The 18,864-nt window shown below is 46.2% G+C and overlaps 1 protein-coding gene across 1 annotated transcript in view; it reads right to left on the reverse strand.

Annotated features, from left to right (window-relative positions):
• Slit3 (slit guidance ligand 3) overlaps positions 1-18,864 on the reverse strand; it is a 593,310-nt gene that overhangs the window by 468,792 nt on the left and 105,654 nt on the right. Inside the window, exon 4 of the mRNA XM_038326237.1 lies at positions 13,348-13,419. Within this exon, the coding sequence (XP_038182165.1) occupies positions 13,348-13,419 (72 nt within the window). The remainder of the gene's footprint in view (positions 1-13,347; positions 13,420-18,864) is intronic.

Raw genomic sequence — 18,864 nt, forward strand, 5'->3', positions numbered from 1 at the left:
TAAGCCGAGGAGACAAAGGGTGCCCCTCAACCAGCTGGTTGCTGCCTTCACAACCCCAAGATCTCAGCACAGCATTGCTCCGTAATTGGAGCCGCCTTACCAGGGCCCTTCACTAAACTGAAATAACACCTATGTTTTGGTTCAGAGCCTAGAAAGGATGTCATTTATCCATCAGCAGTTCTCCAACAGAGACAAGGTATTCTTTTCTTTTTTTCCTGTCTGTATCTGGTGAGGTATGATACATGCCTGTGTATGGTATGACATTTATATGGGCACAGTGTGGTCTGATATGTATACTATGTGCACTAGCATGTATATAGGTATGTGGTATTTTCTGTGTATGTGTTATGCTTCATGAATGGGCATGGCATGATGCACGTATGTGTGTGGTGTGTTATAATGTATGAGTATGGTGCAATGTGTATGTGAGCATGCTCAAATGAGGGGTATGTGTGGTATGATATATAGTGAAGTTTGCTATGCGTGTGAAGTAGTATGATTATGTGTGTGGTGTAATATGGCTATGTATGTGGTGAGGTATGACACGTATATGTATATGGATGGTATGGCATATTATATGTATAAGTATGGTGCTACATGATATGTATACATGTTAGGCACACATGAATTTTTAAAGACAATTTCTTTCATTTAATGTGTATGAATGTTTTACCTGCATGTATGAATGTGTACAATGCACATGCAGAAACCTCCAGAAGCCTGAAGATGCTGTTAGATCCCCTGGAACTGGATTTATAGATGGCTATGAGCTTCCTGTGGGTGCTGGGAACTGAACCCAGGTCCTCTGTAAGAACCCCTACTGCTCCTAACTATTGGGCCATCTCTCTGGACCTCCCCATGCATTTTTGAAAAGGAGCAGGCAGCATAGTGTTTATCAGCATGATAACTGTGTAATTAAAAAGAGAACAGAAGTTATAGTCCAGTGTTTCCATATGGGTAACACAGGTCCCCTTCAGCTTTAAACACTCACTGTAGTTAGATTTTCTTGAACACTGTGGTTCAGAGTGTGCTGTTTCTACAGCACCTAACTGACATGAGGGGGACCAGTCCTAGGTCACTTCCTAGAAATCAGTTTTGTCTCATTGTGGCTACATAATCTTCTGGAACTGAAGTGTTTCCATGCTCAGGGGAATGTTGGTAGGATTTTATGTCTATTTCAATCAAAAGCTGACTTGTCAAGTAAAACTTCAAGTCAAGAGCTCTAGATACACCAGAAGAAGCCAAACCATTGGTTCCCTGGCAGGATTTCCCACATTGACTGACATCCAGGGAGAGAGTTCTTGGCTCCATACAGGTCGTGTCAATCAAGGGGAAGCCATGCTTCTTAGCAGACTTCATCGGCATCCGCAAGGTAAGGAAGACTTACAGAGCGCTGATGAGAAGAACACCACACCGCGAATTAACATTAAAATATTATTCTAAACCATGAATCAAAATCACCGGCCCTGCACGCCAAATCCAGGCAAGGAATGTGAAATTTACTTACATGTCTCCATTTCTGTTTGGCTTGGACACTGCTGTGTTATCATAGTTTTGCTGTTGTTAATATTATATCAACACTTTCATCCTAGGCCTCAATCTCCAAGACTTGTAAATGAACTGTAAACCTTACAAATGGATTTAATGTTGAAATTTAGGACTTTAAGTCCCTAGGAAAGCCAGGAGAAAGGAAAGTTACAGGTGTATGTGTGTGTGTGTGTGTGTGTGTGTGTATGTGTGTGTGTGTTTATAGTTTGAAATTATGCTAGAATCTAGATCATCGAGTTAGAACTCTACTTGTTCCTGCGGGAGACCCCCAAACACTGGCTGAAAATGAGAGACGATTCAGTTCTTTGAAAATGTTTCTGTGGTTACCGAATCTAGTTTGAGAACACTATTTCAATATTATTTGATATGGATATATATCTGCATGATTCAGATAATACAAGAAAGGGTGCTTGGGGTCTACCCACCTGCAAAGGGTATTTTTCTATGTAGACTACAGTAGCACCCCAACGTTTAGCTTCTAAGACAGTGTCCACCTCTTACGGCGCGCGAGGATGCCATGACGTGCGTGAAAGTTGGCTTTGGGTTCTCATTTGTAACAAATACTACACTCTTTATCTGCGCATTCTTGGGATGGCCACAAATCCCTGTCTAAGTTGGCCAACTCTGCCACATGCCGCAGGGTGCTGAGAGCAGCCGTGGTAGTGTGCAGCAGGAACTCAGCTGTCAGGGTTCCAGCTCTGAAGGTGGGTCTCAGCCAAGGAAGCCAGGGAAGGAGCCAGGTGGCAAGAAGCCCATAGTCACACCCTCTGGGCAGATTGGACAGTTCTGGGCTCTAAACTCAACACCCCAATACAGTGGAGCAACGCACACATCCAGCAGGTATCCAGAACATTCAAGGTGTCCCTGGTCACACGGTCTTGTTCCTGTGGACTGGATGTCACAAGGACCTGACAGTCCTGAGTATGGCTTGGTATCCTTTCTTTCTTTCTTTCTTTCTTTCTTTCTTTCTTTCTTTCTTTCTTTCTTTCTTTCTTTCTTTCCTTCCTTCCTTCCTTCCTTCCTTCCTTCCTTCCTTCCTTTCTAAAAATTTTCCAATGGGGAAAACATCTCACTTATTTACATATACAGCAAAGAGAATGTATTTGATCGCAAAGGCTTTCGCCTGTGTGAACCAGAAAGCGAGTCACTCTTGCCATCAACTGTTCAACATCACCAGCCAGGATTCAGGATCTTTTCTGAAACCCTCACACAGGTAACCCCTTCTGCACAGCCCTCCTCTTCCTGTGGTGATTCAGTTGCCCCCAAGGGTTTGCTCTCAATGGGACCACCCCTGGCCAGTGCTGTTTGACCAAGGTTTCTCTGGCTTCCCTGTAGGATGATTTCCCTCACTGGAACCCATGGCATGACTCAAGAGTGACACCTATATCCTCAGAAAAACCATCTTGGAACCCCCACCAGGTAAACCAACAGAACCCCTTACCTTCCCAACCAAAGAAAATACTAAATCCACGAAATCACTTAAGCCACCCTTCCAAAGCAAGGGAGACTCAAAATGTTTCATGCAGCGGCCTATAAGAAACTCATTTTGTGGGATGTTTCACATTCCAACCCATGGTTTATTCCCCCATATATCCCCGCCGGTAATATCAACCAGATGTGGCAAAGCAGTCTGTGCAGAATTGTAAAAATTACAAGCATATTCTGCAGTTCCAAAGCACTGTACGCTCACAGCTCGCTTTTCTTTGCCTCTTAGAAAAAAAAGATTCAAAACAATTTCCAAGTTGCCAGAATGTTCTCTTGCCTGATCACGTTAGAGATCTCTTCTGTTCGCCCAAAGGTCTAAAGGGACTAAACATGCAAAGCCCAATTCCTACCTCTGATAAATCTCAGGGAATCTAGAAAGGCCTACTTGCTAGCATTAAGTCTCCAGATTTTTCTCTTTCAGTATTTCAAGTCTTCATATCTGAAATCTGATAGCAAGCATCTGTTCATATATGTTTACGTAAGTAAGTGTGCATACTCCAAGCACCGAATCGTAAAAATTTCACCAATATGTGGTTTTTCCTCTGTCTTTCTCAGTCTCCGAGCCCTTAAAAGCATGTCTCAACATGGGAGCTACATGACAGGGTGGAGAAATAAAGTATAGGTCGGGTTTACTCCTTGTGATTAAATGCTTAAGGCCTGTTTCACTTCTGTGTAATGGGCATAACAATAGGTCCATTGCAGGATTCTTCTGAGGGACTGGAATGTGCATTTGGTGCATAGCAAAAAGTAGGTCTTTAACAGCTGGCTGGTTCCTTTTTCCTCCAAATTTTATAAAATAACAGGAATTATCTTGGATGGGTGTTTCCAAAGGCATACTCACAGGTGAGACATTGCTTAGCATGTCTATTTACAAAGTCAAATACCCAGCTCCTTTCCAGATCCAACAAGCTAGATATCCTGGGTGCACAGTGCAGGAGTCTGCACTGAGGGTGTCTTTTCTGACTGCTAAGAATTAGAGCCTACCCTTGCTAAGCAGAAAACATGGCTCTGGGCCAGCAGCTATCACCTGGTATGCTGTTTAAATGCAGATTCACGGGTGCCATTTCAGATCTATGGGGCTAGAGACCAACTTCTAACAAAATCCCCAGGAATTTAGATGCCCAGGTAAGTTCACAAAGCAGAGACTAGACCAGCGGTTCTCAACTTGTAGACTGTGAAATCCCTTTGGGTAGGGGAGAGGGGGTCGAACTACCCCTTTAAAGGAATCACTTCAGACCATCAGAAAACATAGATATTTACATTATAATTCATAAAAGTAGCAAAATTATAGTTAGGAAGTAGCAACTATGTTGGGATTACCACAACATGAGGAAACATTGTACTAAAAGGGCTCCGCATTAGGAAGGCTGAAAACCACTGGTCTAAACAATGTTTGCTCCTGGTTCTAGTATCATGTATTACAGAAGTTTACAGGACAATTCAAATATTAGCCTTCTAAGCAACTCTATGATGACGTCCAAAGGTTTCTGTGCTCTGCTATGCAATTCCTGATGGGAGAAAGGGAACTTTATGTTTTCCATTCTACTCTTCTGGTTCTGGATTAAAGTAAGACACAGATTGAGAACAAGAAAGACAGACAGAGATGGGGGTGGAAGTGGGGGTCAATGCTTACAAAACAGACACACCAAGAGTGATGTGATACCGACTGTTATTCATGACCTACCCACACATAGATGGAAGGGAAACATGTCTGCAAGCGTGTGTCCAGGCATTTCCCAAACCAAACACATGACCCTGCTTCCTACAATGTGGGACTTGGTGAACGGAGCAGAGATGAGACTTTCGTGTCCGTGTTCCTTGAGCTCTGCTTGACCATGATCTCAGAGAACATGACCTTATACCCTGCAACTCACATCTCAAGAGCCTGTATGCCCTGAAACTCCCACCTCAAGAGCCCGCAAGACATATCAAAGACCGTACTCCATCCAGTCTTCTCTGGGCATGACACCGCATCCCAGAGAGCAAACGGCATGACACCGCATCCCAGAGAGGAAACACGCAGGCAGCTAGGACCACCCAGGTCTCTGCGCTCCTGGCTCCAGGCAGGCGCCGATGGCTGCAGCCTCACCATCCCCACGGGTTGGCTTCCCACCATCATACTGTCATTTTACCACATCAGATAGCAAGCCTGCTGGAAAGCTGGCTAGCGTGGCTTTTGTTTTCTCCAGTGGGTTTTTGCTTTTACAGCGCGGTTTCACATCGCTGCAGAGTTTTATGGAGACACAGACTGCATGTAGTTATGTTTGAAAGCCGAATGAGAAATCGGAAGAGCAAGGCGGTTGCAGAGGGCTGCGTGAGCTGCAGAGGGTACTGCTGAGGTGCAAGGCTCCAGTCAGACAGCAAGGCAAGGCTCAGGTAGAGCCTCTGAATGATTCAGGCGTCTGGCGTCTCCCTTACTAACCTCTCCAAATGACAGTACAGACGGTCTGGTTAGGACCTGAAATTAATGAAGCTTGGGTTTGCATGCTGGATTTGAAAGCTATTGGCATCATGACGCAAGAAGCTGTTTGTTTACCTCTAAAATGTGTCACTGGTGTGTCTATCTCTTCAAGGTGAAATCTAGAAAGAACCTCTGACCTACCCACTTTGCAAAAACTCCCTTAAAATACCACAGTGGGTTGACATGTGCCCTCCACCTCCCACGGTCATGTGTTGAACGATGCTCCAAGGCCCAGGATCTCAAGAGTGCAGCTGTGTATAGACTAGATATTTACTAAAAATGGAGCCATTTGGGTGTGACTCATTTGGTGTGACTCATGTCCTGCCTGATAAGGACAAGAAGACCGATGTCCTCGTAAAGACAAGGGCATGAATACACAGAGGAGCATGGGGACGACCTTTGGCAACCAAAGACAGAGCCTGACTGCCACCTTGAGTTTCAGACTCTAGAACTTCATGGTTTCTGTAGCTTAAGCCACGTGGTCTGTCACACTTGTTATGGCAGACCCAGAAGACTGAGCATGGTGAGTCTTCTCATCCAAGGTCATCAGAAGGTGGGATTCAAAGCTAGGTCTGGAAGGCTCTAGGTCCTCTTCTTTGCTCTGGTAAGTGAGCTGCCTCAAAGAGACAGAACACATTGCAGAATGCAGCTTCCAGTTAGTGTGGGGATCCAGAGCGGATCTAAACAAGACAGACAAGGCAACAGAACACAAACAGAGCCCTAACAGAGGAACACCCCAGAGGCCCTTCAGCACAGGAAGCTCCTGGAAATAGATGCCTCCTGGCCTTTCTCGCAGACAGCAATGTCACTTAACCACAGCAGAAGCCCAGGGACTCAGAGAGTGGTTCACTGGCCACTTTCGGACTGTTTTCAGCTGCCTGGGGATTAACTTCCAAGCCTCTTGCAATTCCATTGCTCCAAGTGAGTGACAATGGGCTTAACCCCGGTGTCATGTTTTCAAAGCTGTCAAACACCTCACTGAACGAAGAGGAGAATAATCAGATTCCCAGCCATACCAGCACAACTGCTAATGTGGCTACCCACTACCTAGTCCTCCAGGGACGCACGAGCCGTGGACCCAGGCCAGGTGACCCAGCCATGCTCAACCTTCAATGGCAAGGCCAACCCCTCAGCTTGTCCAATGCTGTGCCATCTGGGAAAATTCAACGATTTTAATCACGGTTTTCACCCTGCTTTCCATTCCTCCAAAAGAATTTAGGGCAATATTACCTCTTTAGCATTTCATAGCCCCAAAGTCTACCCCACCTCGCCTGTGTGTAGCTAAAAGCAAAGGCTGAAAGTGCAGGTGGGAGTGAGAAATCAATAGCTTCCAGGTAGTAAAACAAATCAAGGGCCATCCGGTCCTCTCTGCATAACAGAAATATCAGGAGGGAGGCAAAGCAGCATGCCTAGGGACACAGTTTGTGAGCAGCAGAGCCAATAGGAGTTGAGTCTTCCCAAGCCAAGCGTATTGCTTATCCAGCCCTCTGCTATGCTGGAGTCTGGACTGTTTACTAGATGCTGCAGAGCTCACACCACAGACCCCAAAGCACAGCATGCACACTGCCCATTCACTAGCTGACAGGAGCGGACTGCAGTCTTTACTGAGCAATTACGATGTGCTGTATTCAGTACTTCCGGTACCATTTATTCTCACAACACTCCCAGAGACATAGGTTAATTACCATCTACCTTTCTGATGACGGTAGAAGACTGACAGGGGGAAGCAACTGTTCTCAAAGTGCATACGGACAACCTCTAGCTCTTTTCCCTCATCACCTCCTAGCCTCAGCAAACTGGGCATCCCAGAAAAAGCAGAAAAAGCATTATTCCTACTCATAGTCCTACTGTTAGGATGCAAAGAGCTCAGACCTTGCTGGCATTGTGCACACTCCAGCGGTGGGGGATACCTGGGACATGCCCGTTATCCTTGAGAACAGACGTGGGGGAACATAGGCTTCAAGAGGGTACACCCCAATCAGAGGGCACTAGATCTGAGAGCAGAAAGGGGACAGTGACCAGCAAAGGCCCGGGAGAAACACTAGGACTTATGACAGGTCCATCGTAGTCCTGAGACACAACTGAGAACAACGTCCACTCCACAGGTGGCAGGGCAATGTGGGATGGTGGAAAATGTAAGATAAGGACTTGGCGGAATCACATATGTGCCCTGGGACTCTGGCCTAGTCAGCGATATTATTGCTATAATGAAACTCCATGAACAAAAGCAAGTTCAAGAGGAAAGGGTTTAGTCGGCTTATGCTCCCCATCGCTGTACATCAACGAAGGAAGTCAGGACAGTAACTTAAGCATGGCAGGAGCCTGGAGGCAGGAGTTGATGCAGAGGCCATGCAGGGGTGTTGCTTACTGGCTTGCTCCCAGTGGCTTGGTCAGCCTGATTTCTTATAGGACCCAGGACCACCACCCCAGGACTGGCACCCCCCAGAATGGGCTGGGCCCTCCCCATCAATCACTAATTAAGAAAATGGCATTCAGCAGGATCTTTGGAGGCATTTTTCTCATCGAGGGTCCCCCTTTTAAGTCACTCCAGCTTGAGTCAAGTTGACATAACACTATCCGGCAAGGACCCCATTCCACTGCTCTTCCTCTTTGACTCCTCACTGTGAGGTTGTGCTCTTCCACGTGCTCCACACATGGCTCCCTGACCCCTTACAGGTCAAAAACAATGAGGCCGCTCTGTCCTGGATTAGAACCTCCAAGGCCGAGCTTCAAGAGACCTTCTTTTCTAAGTTAATGATGCCAATCTGTCGCCACAGGGATGGAAACCTAGCATACTTTCCACTTTCCGGGGTTTAAAAGCAGATTTGACATTGGTTTGCGGGCAATATCGGTGTGAAGACTGAAGCTGAACGCTGAGGCCAAGCTCTCAGGAGGGGCTACCCCTTAGATCTATGGGATTTATGAAGCAGTAATTTGACCTCGCTGTGCTTTACTTTCCCGTGAAATGGGGGAGAGCAGCGGGCTTAGGAACACACACTCGCTGAGATGGAGAAAAGCAGTCTCTGGATGGAGCTATCCAGAGTCAGATCTGGATTCCGCCTGAACCTCGTCAGGCAAGCTCATCAACCCCTCTGAGCCTCTGCTTCACTCTCACGGAACAGCACTAACCAGGGTATGAATCCCAACACCTACCCTGCAGAGTTGTCACGACAACCGAATGATTTCACAGATGTAAAGTGCGCAGAACAGCACCTGGCACCCAGTGCTTCCCGTTGCTATTATCCTAACACACCACTGCAAGAATCTGAAGCACTCACTGAAAGCACTGTGTGGAGCAGGTGCGCAATAAACTTGTTGACACCTATTGTTAAAGACTGGCATTCCTTACTGTGTCTTCTCAAACCACCACCTTCTGTGGGGAACCTGTTGTCCAAACAAATGGGATGGATGTGCGACCACACTTGGTTTGATCAGAGGACACTGCCCTATGAGCAGTGATCATCAGCTTAGACAATCCCTGAGAGCAAGCTGCGGAGCCAAACTCCCCTCAGTCCTTCTCCACCAGACTCTTCACAGGGCTCCCTGGGGCTGCAAAGTCAGCGTAACTGTAGGTTTTCTGCTTTGACATGGCGTCCAGTGTTCCAAGGGATGCAACATGAAGTCCTCATGCTACCGCCTAGGCCCTGCCCCCAGCTGGCCTTTACTACCCGGTCTTTACTACCACTGGACTCCTCAGTTACACGGACTGATAGAATTCCTCTGGGTTCAGATGACTCTATTCTCACTTCCGGACCTCATTAGTTAGACGTATTATTAATATAGCACAGGCCATCGATAGCTATTGCTTCTCTTTTTCATCTGCACTTCAAATCCACCTTCCTATACCACCATGGCCTTTCCAGAAGATACATGTTATGGTTTGAATGTGAAATGTCCTTCATAGGCACGGAGGTTTAAACACTTGGTGTCAACTGGTGGTGCTGTCTGTTTCAGAAGGCCCTGGAACCTTTAGGAGGCGGAGCTTCTCTGGAGAAAGTGAGTCACTGGGGTGGGGTAGGAACTGAGGTTTTGATAGCATAGCCCGCTTTCCTGTCTGCTGCCTACTTCGGAACTGTGGATGCCACGGGACCAGCAGCCCCTTGTTTCTTCCCCATGAAGGAGCATGTCCCTTTAAACTGCAAGTCAAAAGAAACCTTTTCCTTTAAGTTGCTTTTTGTCAGGTATTTAGTCATAGCGACAAGAAGAGTCAACTTACTAAAAAAATGAAAGACTTGAGGTTGGAGAGCTGGGTGGATCTGCGAGGAGCTAAGAGCGACAGTTGCTGTGTATGTATGGTCAAACACACTGGAGGCATGTATGAAATTCTCAAAGAATTTATAAAAATATCCTCAGGATAAACACTGGCCATGAAGACAATAACAAGAGCGAAGCCCAGAAGTGCTGCTATCTCGTATGTCCTGTTACAGACCGGTTAGCTGCACGGTCCACACCGAGCCTGTCTCCCCAGGGAACTGACGTGCGGTGTCTCCTGGGAGGCAGAGCTCTTTTCTAACAGGGCTGACGGCATATGTATACATACCCATGATTGCACATTTATTGATTTTCTAATTTGTACCCTGCTTACTTCCAAAAAGGCCCTGGAGTGGCTGACAAAATAAGACAAAGACATAATGGGGCCATTAAGAAAAATCAAAGATCAAGCCCAAAGAGAAAAAGCGATGGCTGATTAGCGCTCCAACCTGGGTTAATATAGTTGCTTCGATTTAAAATATATTTATATATATTTAGCTCTCAGCCTTTGGCAGTCAGTCAGAATGTGTCAGGATTGGGCAAAGAGTGAGCTAAGTATCTCCTTCACGTCTTCTGCTCAGTCAGTCCTCAGAGCAAAAGGAACGGGCTATAATAGGCAACCAAAGAAAGTACACTGATTGATTGATTGATTGATTGATTGATTGTCAGGATTGGGCAAAGAGCGAGCTAAGTATCTCCTTCACGTCTTCTGCTCAGTCAGTCCTCAGAGCAAAAGGAACGGGCTATAATAGGCAACCAAAGAAAGTACACTGATTGATTGATTGATTGATTGATTGATTGAATGAATGAATGAATGATAAGTAAAAGAGTCAAACCTCTCAGAGAGACCCTCTTTTATCCTTGGACCCATATCACTCATGCATCTACCTACTCAGCTAGCCATCACTGTCTCAGTGCCTATTCGTGCCAGTCTTTGTGCCTGGCCAAGGACTCCCAGAAGGATGGTCACCAAATGAGTTGAACATTGTGCCTGCCTTCACAGCTGCAATTCTCTGGCAGGAAGCAAATGCTTGGTATAATGTATCTCAATGCCCACTGCAACTTCAGTTCTCCCCTGCTCCCGAAGCTGAGCTTTGTAAAGACAACAACTAGAGAAGCAGCTATAGGTAAGTTGGTCCTTCCCCTTTTCCAGTCCGCTCAACCCTAGAAAGCACACGGTTACACCATTATTTCACTGGGTGCTCATGGTTCCCCTGAGCAGCTAGGAGAAGGGAGGAGAGGCAGTTCTGTTTACTAATGAAGACCAGCACAGGAAAGGGGCTCTCCAAACTCTCTGTTAGAAAAGGGCCACTAGGACAAAACCAGTGAGTTCCAGCTCCAGGTCTTACAGCCAGCATCCCAGACACTAGTTAATAACACCTGAAACTTCTCTGTCTGGCTCAGGACTCTTGGCACAAAACGGGCATTGCCTGGTAGCTTTAGGGAGTCATCTGTGAATAGGAAAACTACCTAGCTGAACTAAAACCAACAGAGTTCTCCGATCCAGATTCTACTCTGTCAAAGTCGTCAGCAGCTGCAGCCGCCAGAGACTTTTTCCACCCTGACACCGATGCTGAGATACCAGGAGAACATCATATGCCTGCATGACTCGGTAAGAGTGGGGTGATAAGCAGCAATGAAGACGTCGAGGGGACACATGGCTACTCAGGGCACACTGGGTGAGTCTCTGCTAGTTCCTCCTCTAGATGGGGAATTCTAGAGAGAAAACTACCTCCACTGAGCATGCACAAAGCTTCCTGGTCGGAATTCCTAACACATATAATACATCCTGATGTGGCATGCCCTTCTGTATGCTGTGAATATGTTTTATTACCATTGGCTAATAAAGAAGATGATTTGGTCAACAGTCAGGCAGAATAGAGATAGGCGGGGAATCCAAGCAAAGATACAGGGATAAAGAAGGCAGAGTCAGGGAGACTCCAGCAGCTTCCAGAGAAGCAAGATGTGAAGTAACAAGCCATGAGTGTCGTAGTAAAATACAGAATAACAGAAATGGGCTAATTTAAGTTATAAGAGCTAGTTAACAATAAACCTGAGCTAATAGAACAATATTAATTATAATTAATATCGAGCCTCAGAGTGGTTATTCAGGAACTGGCAGGGGGCGGGGAGAAACCTCCAGGTACAACATCTACTATTTATATAGTATTTCCATTCGCTTAAGAATGACAAGTCTAAGAAATGACTTAAGGTAGAGGGGAAGTGTGCACAGATGTTTAGATACAAATGTCTCCTAATTTTATAAAAGGACACAGGCAGCTGAGAATTTAGTTACCTGTCAGTCTGCAGATCAATGCTCCAAGGATACTGAGTGAGGACTATACAGGGAACGGTTTGTTAAAAATCAGGATGGTTTGTGGTGGATCCACTGCTTGTTGAGTTTGGTTAGGTGACCAGGCTATGCGTTTCCTTGGGCCATGTGCCCTTCCAGGTGGATATAGATCAGAGGCAGGGAAATGGAGGTCATTTCCTTTCTTTCTTTTAGCAAAGTAACTAGGTGAACAAGAGAACCAAAGACAGGGGGTGCACTCAAAGAAGAGGCCACTGACAAGTACAGATCTGTCCTGAAGAAATTCAACTGGACCGCTGATCTTCTGAATGCCAGCCCAGGCCCATTCCTCTTGCTCTTTGCAAATGTATTTATATGCATAGGGTGTGTGTGCATGTGTTTATATGCACGCACATACATAAGTATGTATTTCTAATTCAGGGCTTAAGTGCACCCAGTGACATGTGTTTCCTATTTTCCAGTTTATTCCAGTCTACAGGCACGGTTTGATTGCATAAGTAGGCATTAAACCCAGCCATGGGGAAGGAGACTGGTGGCTATAACATGGGAGCCACCCCAGTCATGTTAGTGTCTTCTCAGTCAGGCTATGACTCTGCTTGTCAGACACTATGCTGTTCCATTCAGAGTACCCTTGGGCAGCACAGTTCACCTGTCATCCAAGCCAGCAGGGTTTCAAGTTTGCTGTCAATAACTAGCACTTGCAGAGAACACCATAAGCCATGATTCACGGTCTCTACCACAGTCTGTACCTCAAGCTCCCAAGCTTCTAGGCTGTCACAATGAATATATGTACCCAAACGATCCTTGAAAATAATGTGAAATCCAAATTTTCTTTATTTTTCCATCAAACCATAAACCTGAAGACCCAGAGTTCCTGGACTGTCAATGGCAAGAAAGTAAGCCATGGGCAGGGACTGTTGCAATCAGCAAGGCAGTGAGTTTAGTGACTTGATATTAAGAACACACACAGGCAGCTTCTGATGAATAAAGTCACCCCAACCCCTCTTGGGGAAATTCCATGCAATAAGTTCAGACCCAATGGAAGAACTTCCTCCCTCCTTGCCAGGAAAAAAGAAAATCCATCACCACACATGGCTAGCCTCCACTGGTCAATAAAGCCACCCGACTCTGACAACAGCCACCCACCCGGCTCTGACAAAAGGAGCAAGATGGCAGACTCTGCTCTGAAGCTCCACACGGCACGGGTGCCGTACACCGCAACAACCACAGTGTCCATGAGACCGAAGCCAGGTGAGACGCAAGGTAGAGAATACACATGAATGCTACTCACAGTCTGGTGAGCTTTGGTGTGCTCTGGAAAAGCAATTCTGGAAGGACCTGGAGCTTGTTCTTGTTCAGGCGTCTGGGGGGGAAAAGATGAATGGAAAGATGTCAAAGGAGTGTTGAGCACACACACACACACACACACACACACACACACACACACACACACACACACGACATTGCTTTGATCAATCGATCCATCCCCAGGAAGAGACTTTCTAGATCTTTCAGCACGGTATGCTCGACACATATAAGGCGAATATGTCATTATAACAGAGTTTGTAGTCAGGCTGGAGATAGAAATCCATGTCAGTCATGGGTGCAAACCGAGCATACTGGCTGTGCCTCCCCTTCTCAGTCACGAGTCTAGGACAGACATCATTCATTGGTGACAACCTTCTTTCCCGTGGACTCCAGGCAACACTTTTGAGCTTTTCATAGCATGAATTAAATATCAGAGAAAATGTACCAAGTCTTAAATAATAGTGGGGATGGAGCTGATGGCAGTTGCCATAGGAACAGAAAAGAGGGCAAGTCGGATCAGTATGGGCTGAGGAACCCAAAACCAATCTTTGCCATGGGGGGCACAGCAGGGCTGCACTGTGACATTCAAGGGTCTTTGACCCTTTGGCCTTTTCTGGGCTGCTTATCCATAAGACATTTTTATGTATTGTATCTGTCCAAGTATAAAAATAAGTATGTTATCCATTAACTAGAAGGGATTTATTTCAACTTAAAAGTTTATTTTCTTCTAAGCTAAAAGCAATTAAGATATATTTATGGGATGTGACAGCATGGTAGGTTTTCATCATTGCAGCTAATCAAGAAACTGGCCCCAAATAGGGGCCCAAACTCTGGGCAAAAAGTATGGCTTGTAGTTAAACTCAGTCATATAGAGATGTCTATACTGGGTAACTACCAACAGAGCTTTTATGATCTGAACCTGACAGGCTCATGCTTGGTTCTCCGGGTGTCAGGGCTAGTTGGAGATGATGTAGAACCTTTAGAGGGCTAGGGTCTGGCTGGCAGAAATATATCATTTAGGAAAGAGCTTTGGAGGTTCCAATATTCTCCCTGCTCTCTGGTCCACCAATCGCACATTCCTCCTTCCTAGCACTGAGTGAGCTTCTCATCCATGCCTTTCCTGCCATTATGAATTGAAATTCTGAAAGAGCCAAATTAAAAACAAACAAACAAAAAAAAAAAACCACAAAACTTTCCTTCCTTATCTAAGTCAGGAATTGTGGTCATAGTGGCTCAAAACTGATAATCACAGAAAACAGTCCGGTGTCTCCTGAACTGTAAAGGTTCCCAAGGGACACTAAGCCCCTGTTGTGATATCGATGAGGGCTGCTTTCTTGAGGTAACCAAGCCAGAGGGGACTCTGTCCCTAGCTATTTCCATGCTGGTTCGCATTGCATTTCTCACAAAGGCAAAAGGCAGTTACAGGGAACTAGAGCTAGGCAAACCGAGGAGAAAGCCAGGGTCTACATTAACTTCTCAGCAGTGAAGTCTAAGCCTGATCCTTCCCCTACATGTCCTCCAAGACAACATAACTCTGTAAGGGAGACTTGCCTACTACTCTCTTCTCCCATTCTATAGACAAATGCTGCAGGGGAACCAGGGACTCAAAGGAGGTCAGAAAGGGCCAAGCATGAAGGAGAAAAGCATTTACGATGTCGCCTAATAAATATCATTCAAAAAGCACACAACTGGGCCCTGACAAAGTTTGTGCCACGTGGGTGGGACCAGGGATAGTGCTGAGGAGGCTTCTGACCAGTGTGAAGATGGAACAAAAAGGCTGGGAATATGGATATAAAAAATGCTCTCACCCGCGGCCTACCTCTACAATGGTCTCACTCCAATACCTGTGATCTTTTTTCTAATCGTTTAAAAATGATGCTAAAATCATACAACAAGAGATTAGCTGTCTTCTCTGTTTCTAAGCACACAATTCAGAGGCATGGGGTGTAATAGTGTGGACTGTATCTTTCTGGTTGTACGACTAATCTCCAGGACTCGTTCGTTACACACAGCTAAGTCTATCCATTAAACAACTCCCCAGTTTTCTCTTTTAACAGGCTCTTATACACACCATTCTATAAGCTGTCTCCATGAGTTTGCTTTCTGCTTTAAAAAATTTCACTTCTGGTATCTTCTTTGCACACTCCTACCATGGAACTGGGGAGCTCAAGACTGAGAAAACCAGCCCCCTGCTGAGAGTAAGTAGTTCCTATGTGGTTAGTGGTTAAGTCCTTTCATAGGACACAGAAGTCACTGGTCCCACAGAAGGCATGGTGTTAGGACTGGAGCTGACCAGTGCTGGGTTCAGGTTTGATTGACTATATTCTCACTGTAGATCTGAGGACAAGTTACTGAATCCTTTGACCCTTGGTTTTCCAGCTGCAAAATAACTCTACTCTTGTGTGTTCCAGGGAGAACTGGCCTACTGCAGTTCCAGTGGAAGGGCTGGATGCCACATGATGGCACGATGGAGAAGGCCTGATACCACCTGCTGCCCTGCATACCAAGTGCTATGCTTCAGGCTGCCCTGGCAGAATCTCACGGCGGAGCTTAAGGCCTGGGTTGTTATTGTCCCCGTCTCTTACATAATGGATTCAAAGCCAGTGTTCCAGGCCAGGCGGAGGCCACAGCGTCTCTCAGGGGTGCCTTAGCAGGATCTGGACAGTCAGCTGGCTTCAGGTCCTGAACCAGAGCGCTCAAAGCCTCCACAGAACAAAAGTGCCTGACCCTTTCCCTTGCTTCACTTTTCATTCTGTTTCTTTTCATCTAGGATGCCACGGCCACTTCCTCTACCCTCACCAGACACTGACCTGCTCGGAGTACACGGCCCTGCCTGAAAAGGACTCTCTTGGTGGCCCTTCAGGCAAGAACTGTGTCTTTCTTTCAGTCTGTCTGAAACTACCCTTGTCGTCACAGCTGCATGAAGTCTGCTAAAAATTTCACCCAGACACCCAGCACTCAGCACTAGGCAAAACCCCTGAAGTTCAGCCCTCTGCCTCTTACAGCGGTGAGCAGGGTGTACAATGTGCTAAAAGCCCTAGACAGAGCCCAGAGCTACAGCTAAAAATAAAGCCAGTTTGACTCCGAGGCTCCCAAAAGGGAAGGAATAGTTTTCATTTCTTTGCCGGTATTTACGGCTGGGCAAAAATAAAAACACAACCAAATTTAGCCAATTGTGCTCTCCCGGCTGCTTCTCAACCCCTGAATGAGGATTCCTGGCGGCCAGGCTGGGCTCTGATCCCAGTAGCCCCAAGGTCTTTCCACTGCCACTTGGTTGGGTCACACGCCAGTTCTCCATATCAGGAGCATAATATTATACCTCCAGGTCACTCTATGACTTATTCAGTTTTCCTTGGTGAAACAATGGACCAAAGGTCTTCTTCTAAAAGCTCTCTGTAGGAGTGATAGCTTGGTTCGAAAGGAAGTGAAACTTCAAGCAAGGAGGCCACTTATCAGACTTCTTGAGTATTGAAGGGAGAGAAACAAGCTGTTCTCCAGAAAGTTGCAGATGGTGGCTGTTGGTCTTGGTTCTTTGATGCCACCTGCTTTGATGTGACTCTGGCACTGGAGGTGGCAATCTCTAGCCACAGTTCAAGCTAAAATGAACTATGGTCTGAACATGGAGCTCAATGGACCTGACACGACCAACAAGAAAGCAGGAGGGCAGCAGGAGGCTGCCAGGTCAAGCTAGCATAGCCACCTCATGAATGTGCCCCCTTTTCCTCTATGATCAGAGGCACCTCTAAACTTCCCTATGGATCAAAGCCAAAAGCCCACTGGTTGCTGAGTTGCAGTCATAGTTTTGACGTCAACTGTGAATCTTTAAGACGCACAGTCTTGGTTTTGTGTGGTTGTTGAAGACCTTGATGCATTCAACATATGATCAAGTTTTGAACCCTGATGAACTGATCCATTTCAGTCAGCCACATACCCATCCATCTATCTATCCATTTAACTATCCATCTATCCAACTACTCATTCATCAACATCATCATCACCACCACCATCATCATCACCATCACCATCATCATCACCATCATCATCATCATCACCATCATCATCATCACCATCAACATCACCATCATCATCATCACCACCACCATCATCATCATCACCACCATCACCATCACCACCACTACCATCATCATCACCATCACCACTCTCACCATCATCATCACCATCATCACCACCATCACCATCACCACCACCACCATCATCATCATCACCATCACCACCATCACCATCACCACCACCAGCACCATCATCATCATCACCACCACCACCACCACCATCATCACTACCACCACCACCATCATCATCATCATCACCACCATCATCATCATCATCGCCATCATCATCATCGCCATCATCAACATCACCATGGTCATCATCACTACCACCACCATCATCATCACCATCATCATCATTGCCATCATCAACATCACCATGATCATCATCACCACCACCACCACCATCATTATCATCATCACCATCATCATCATCTTCCTTTGTTTCCTACGTCCTCTCATCTCTCCAGTGCTTTTATATTTTTTTTCTGCGTGGGGTTTTGTTTTGTTTTGGTTTGGTTTCATATTTCTGAGATGGGGTTTCTCTCAGTAGACCTGACTGTCCAGGAACTCCCTCTGTAGACCTGGCTGACCTCAAACTCAGACCACTGCCTCCCAAGTGCTGGGATTAGAGGCAGGCACCACCACTGCCCAGCTTCCAGTTCTCTTTGAATAAGATCATGAAAAGACGAGTAGAACACAGTCCCTTCCCCAAGATGACCGTATGCTGTCAGGGGAGACAGATACGAAACAAAATTACTCTATAATCTTGTAAGCATAGGTGTTAAAGGAACATGGAGGAGGAGCAGCTAGGCCAGTCCCGGTTAAATGAAGGAATCCAAACAAAGCGAGTTTGAGTTCAAACTGGAAGGATGAATGGAATACTCTTCGGGAGCCATGAACAAAGAATTCTAGGCTTGGATGTGCATTCCTTTAGATGCCAGGATTCTGTGGGACGTTGGGGGTCAGTCCTGTACTGATTTTTGTGAGGAAGGTGGGGGTGACTTATGTAAAATAGTTAGCAACTGGAGAACTGAGCAAGGAAGTGGTCATCTGGTTAGAAGGAGGTGACACCGCAATTAAGGGGAGGCAGTGAGGAGAGTTCTGGAGTGAAGCACGGGCTTAATTAGCAATAATCAAGAACTGATGCGGAGCCAGGTGGCAGGTGTAATCAACAGGGGCTTGTGAAGGAACGGTGTGAAGAGGTTGAGGGATTGGCAGCAATGGAGGGAGTAAAAGGGGCCTCCTGGGATCAAGCTTGGGTAGCTGACCATTTGAACTCACCAATCGCTAAAGAAGGGAAAAGAAAAGGAAGGGGCAGAGAACAGAAGGGGATGTGCTGTAGTTCAGAACCTCTGTGCTGCTGATGGCTCTCATCTGTGCTTCATCTACTTAAACCTAGTGCTAACACTAAAACCATGAGTCAACCTCCA

The sequence above is a fragment of the Arvicola amphibius genome, chromosome 4 (assembly GCF_903992535.2).
Source record: "Arvicola amphibius chromosome 4, mArvAmp1.2, whole genome shotgun sequence".
NCBI lineage: Eukaryota > Metazoa > Chordata > Mammalia > Rodentia > Cricetidae > Arvicola > Arvicola amphibius.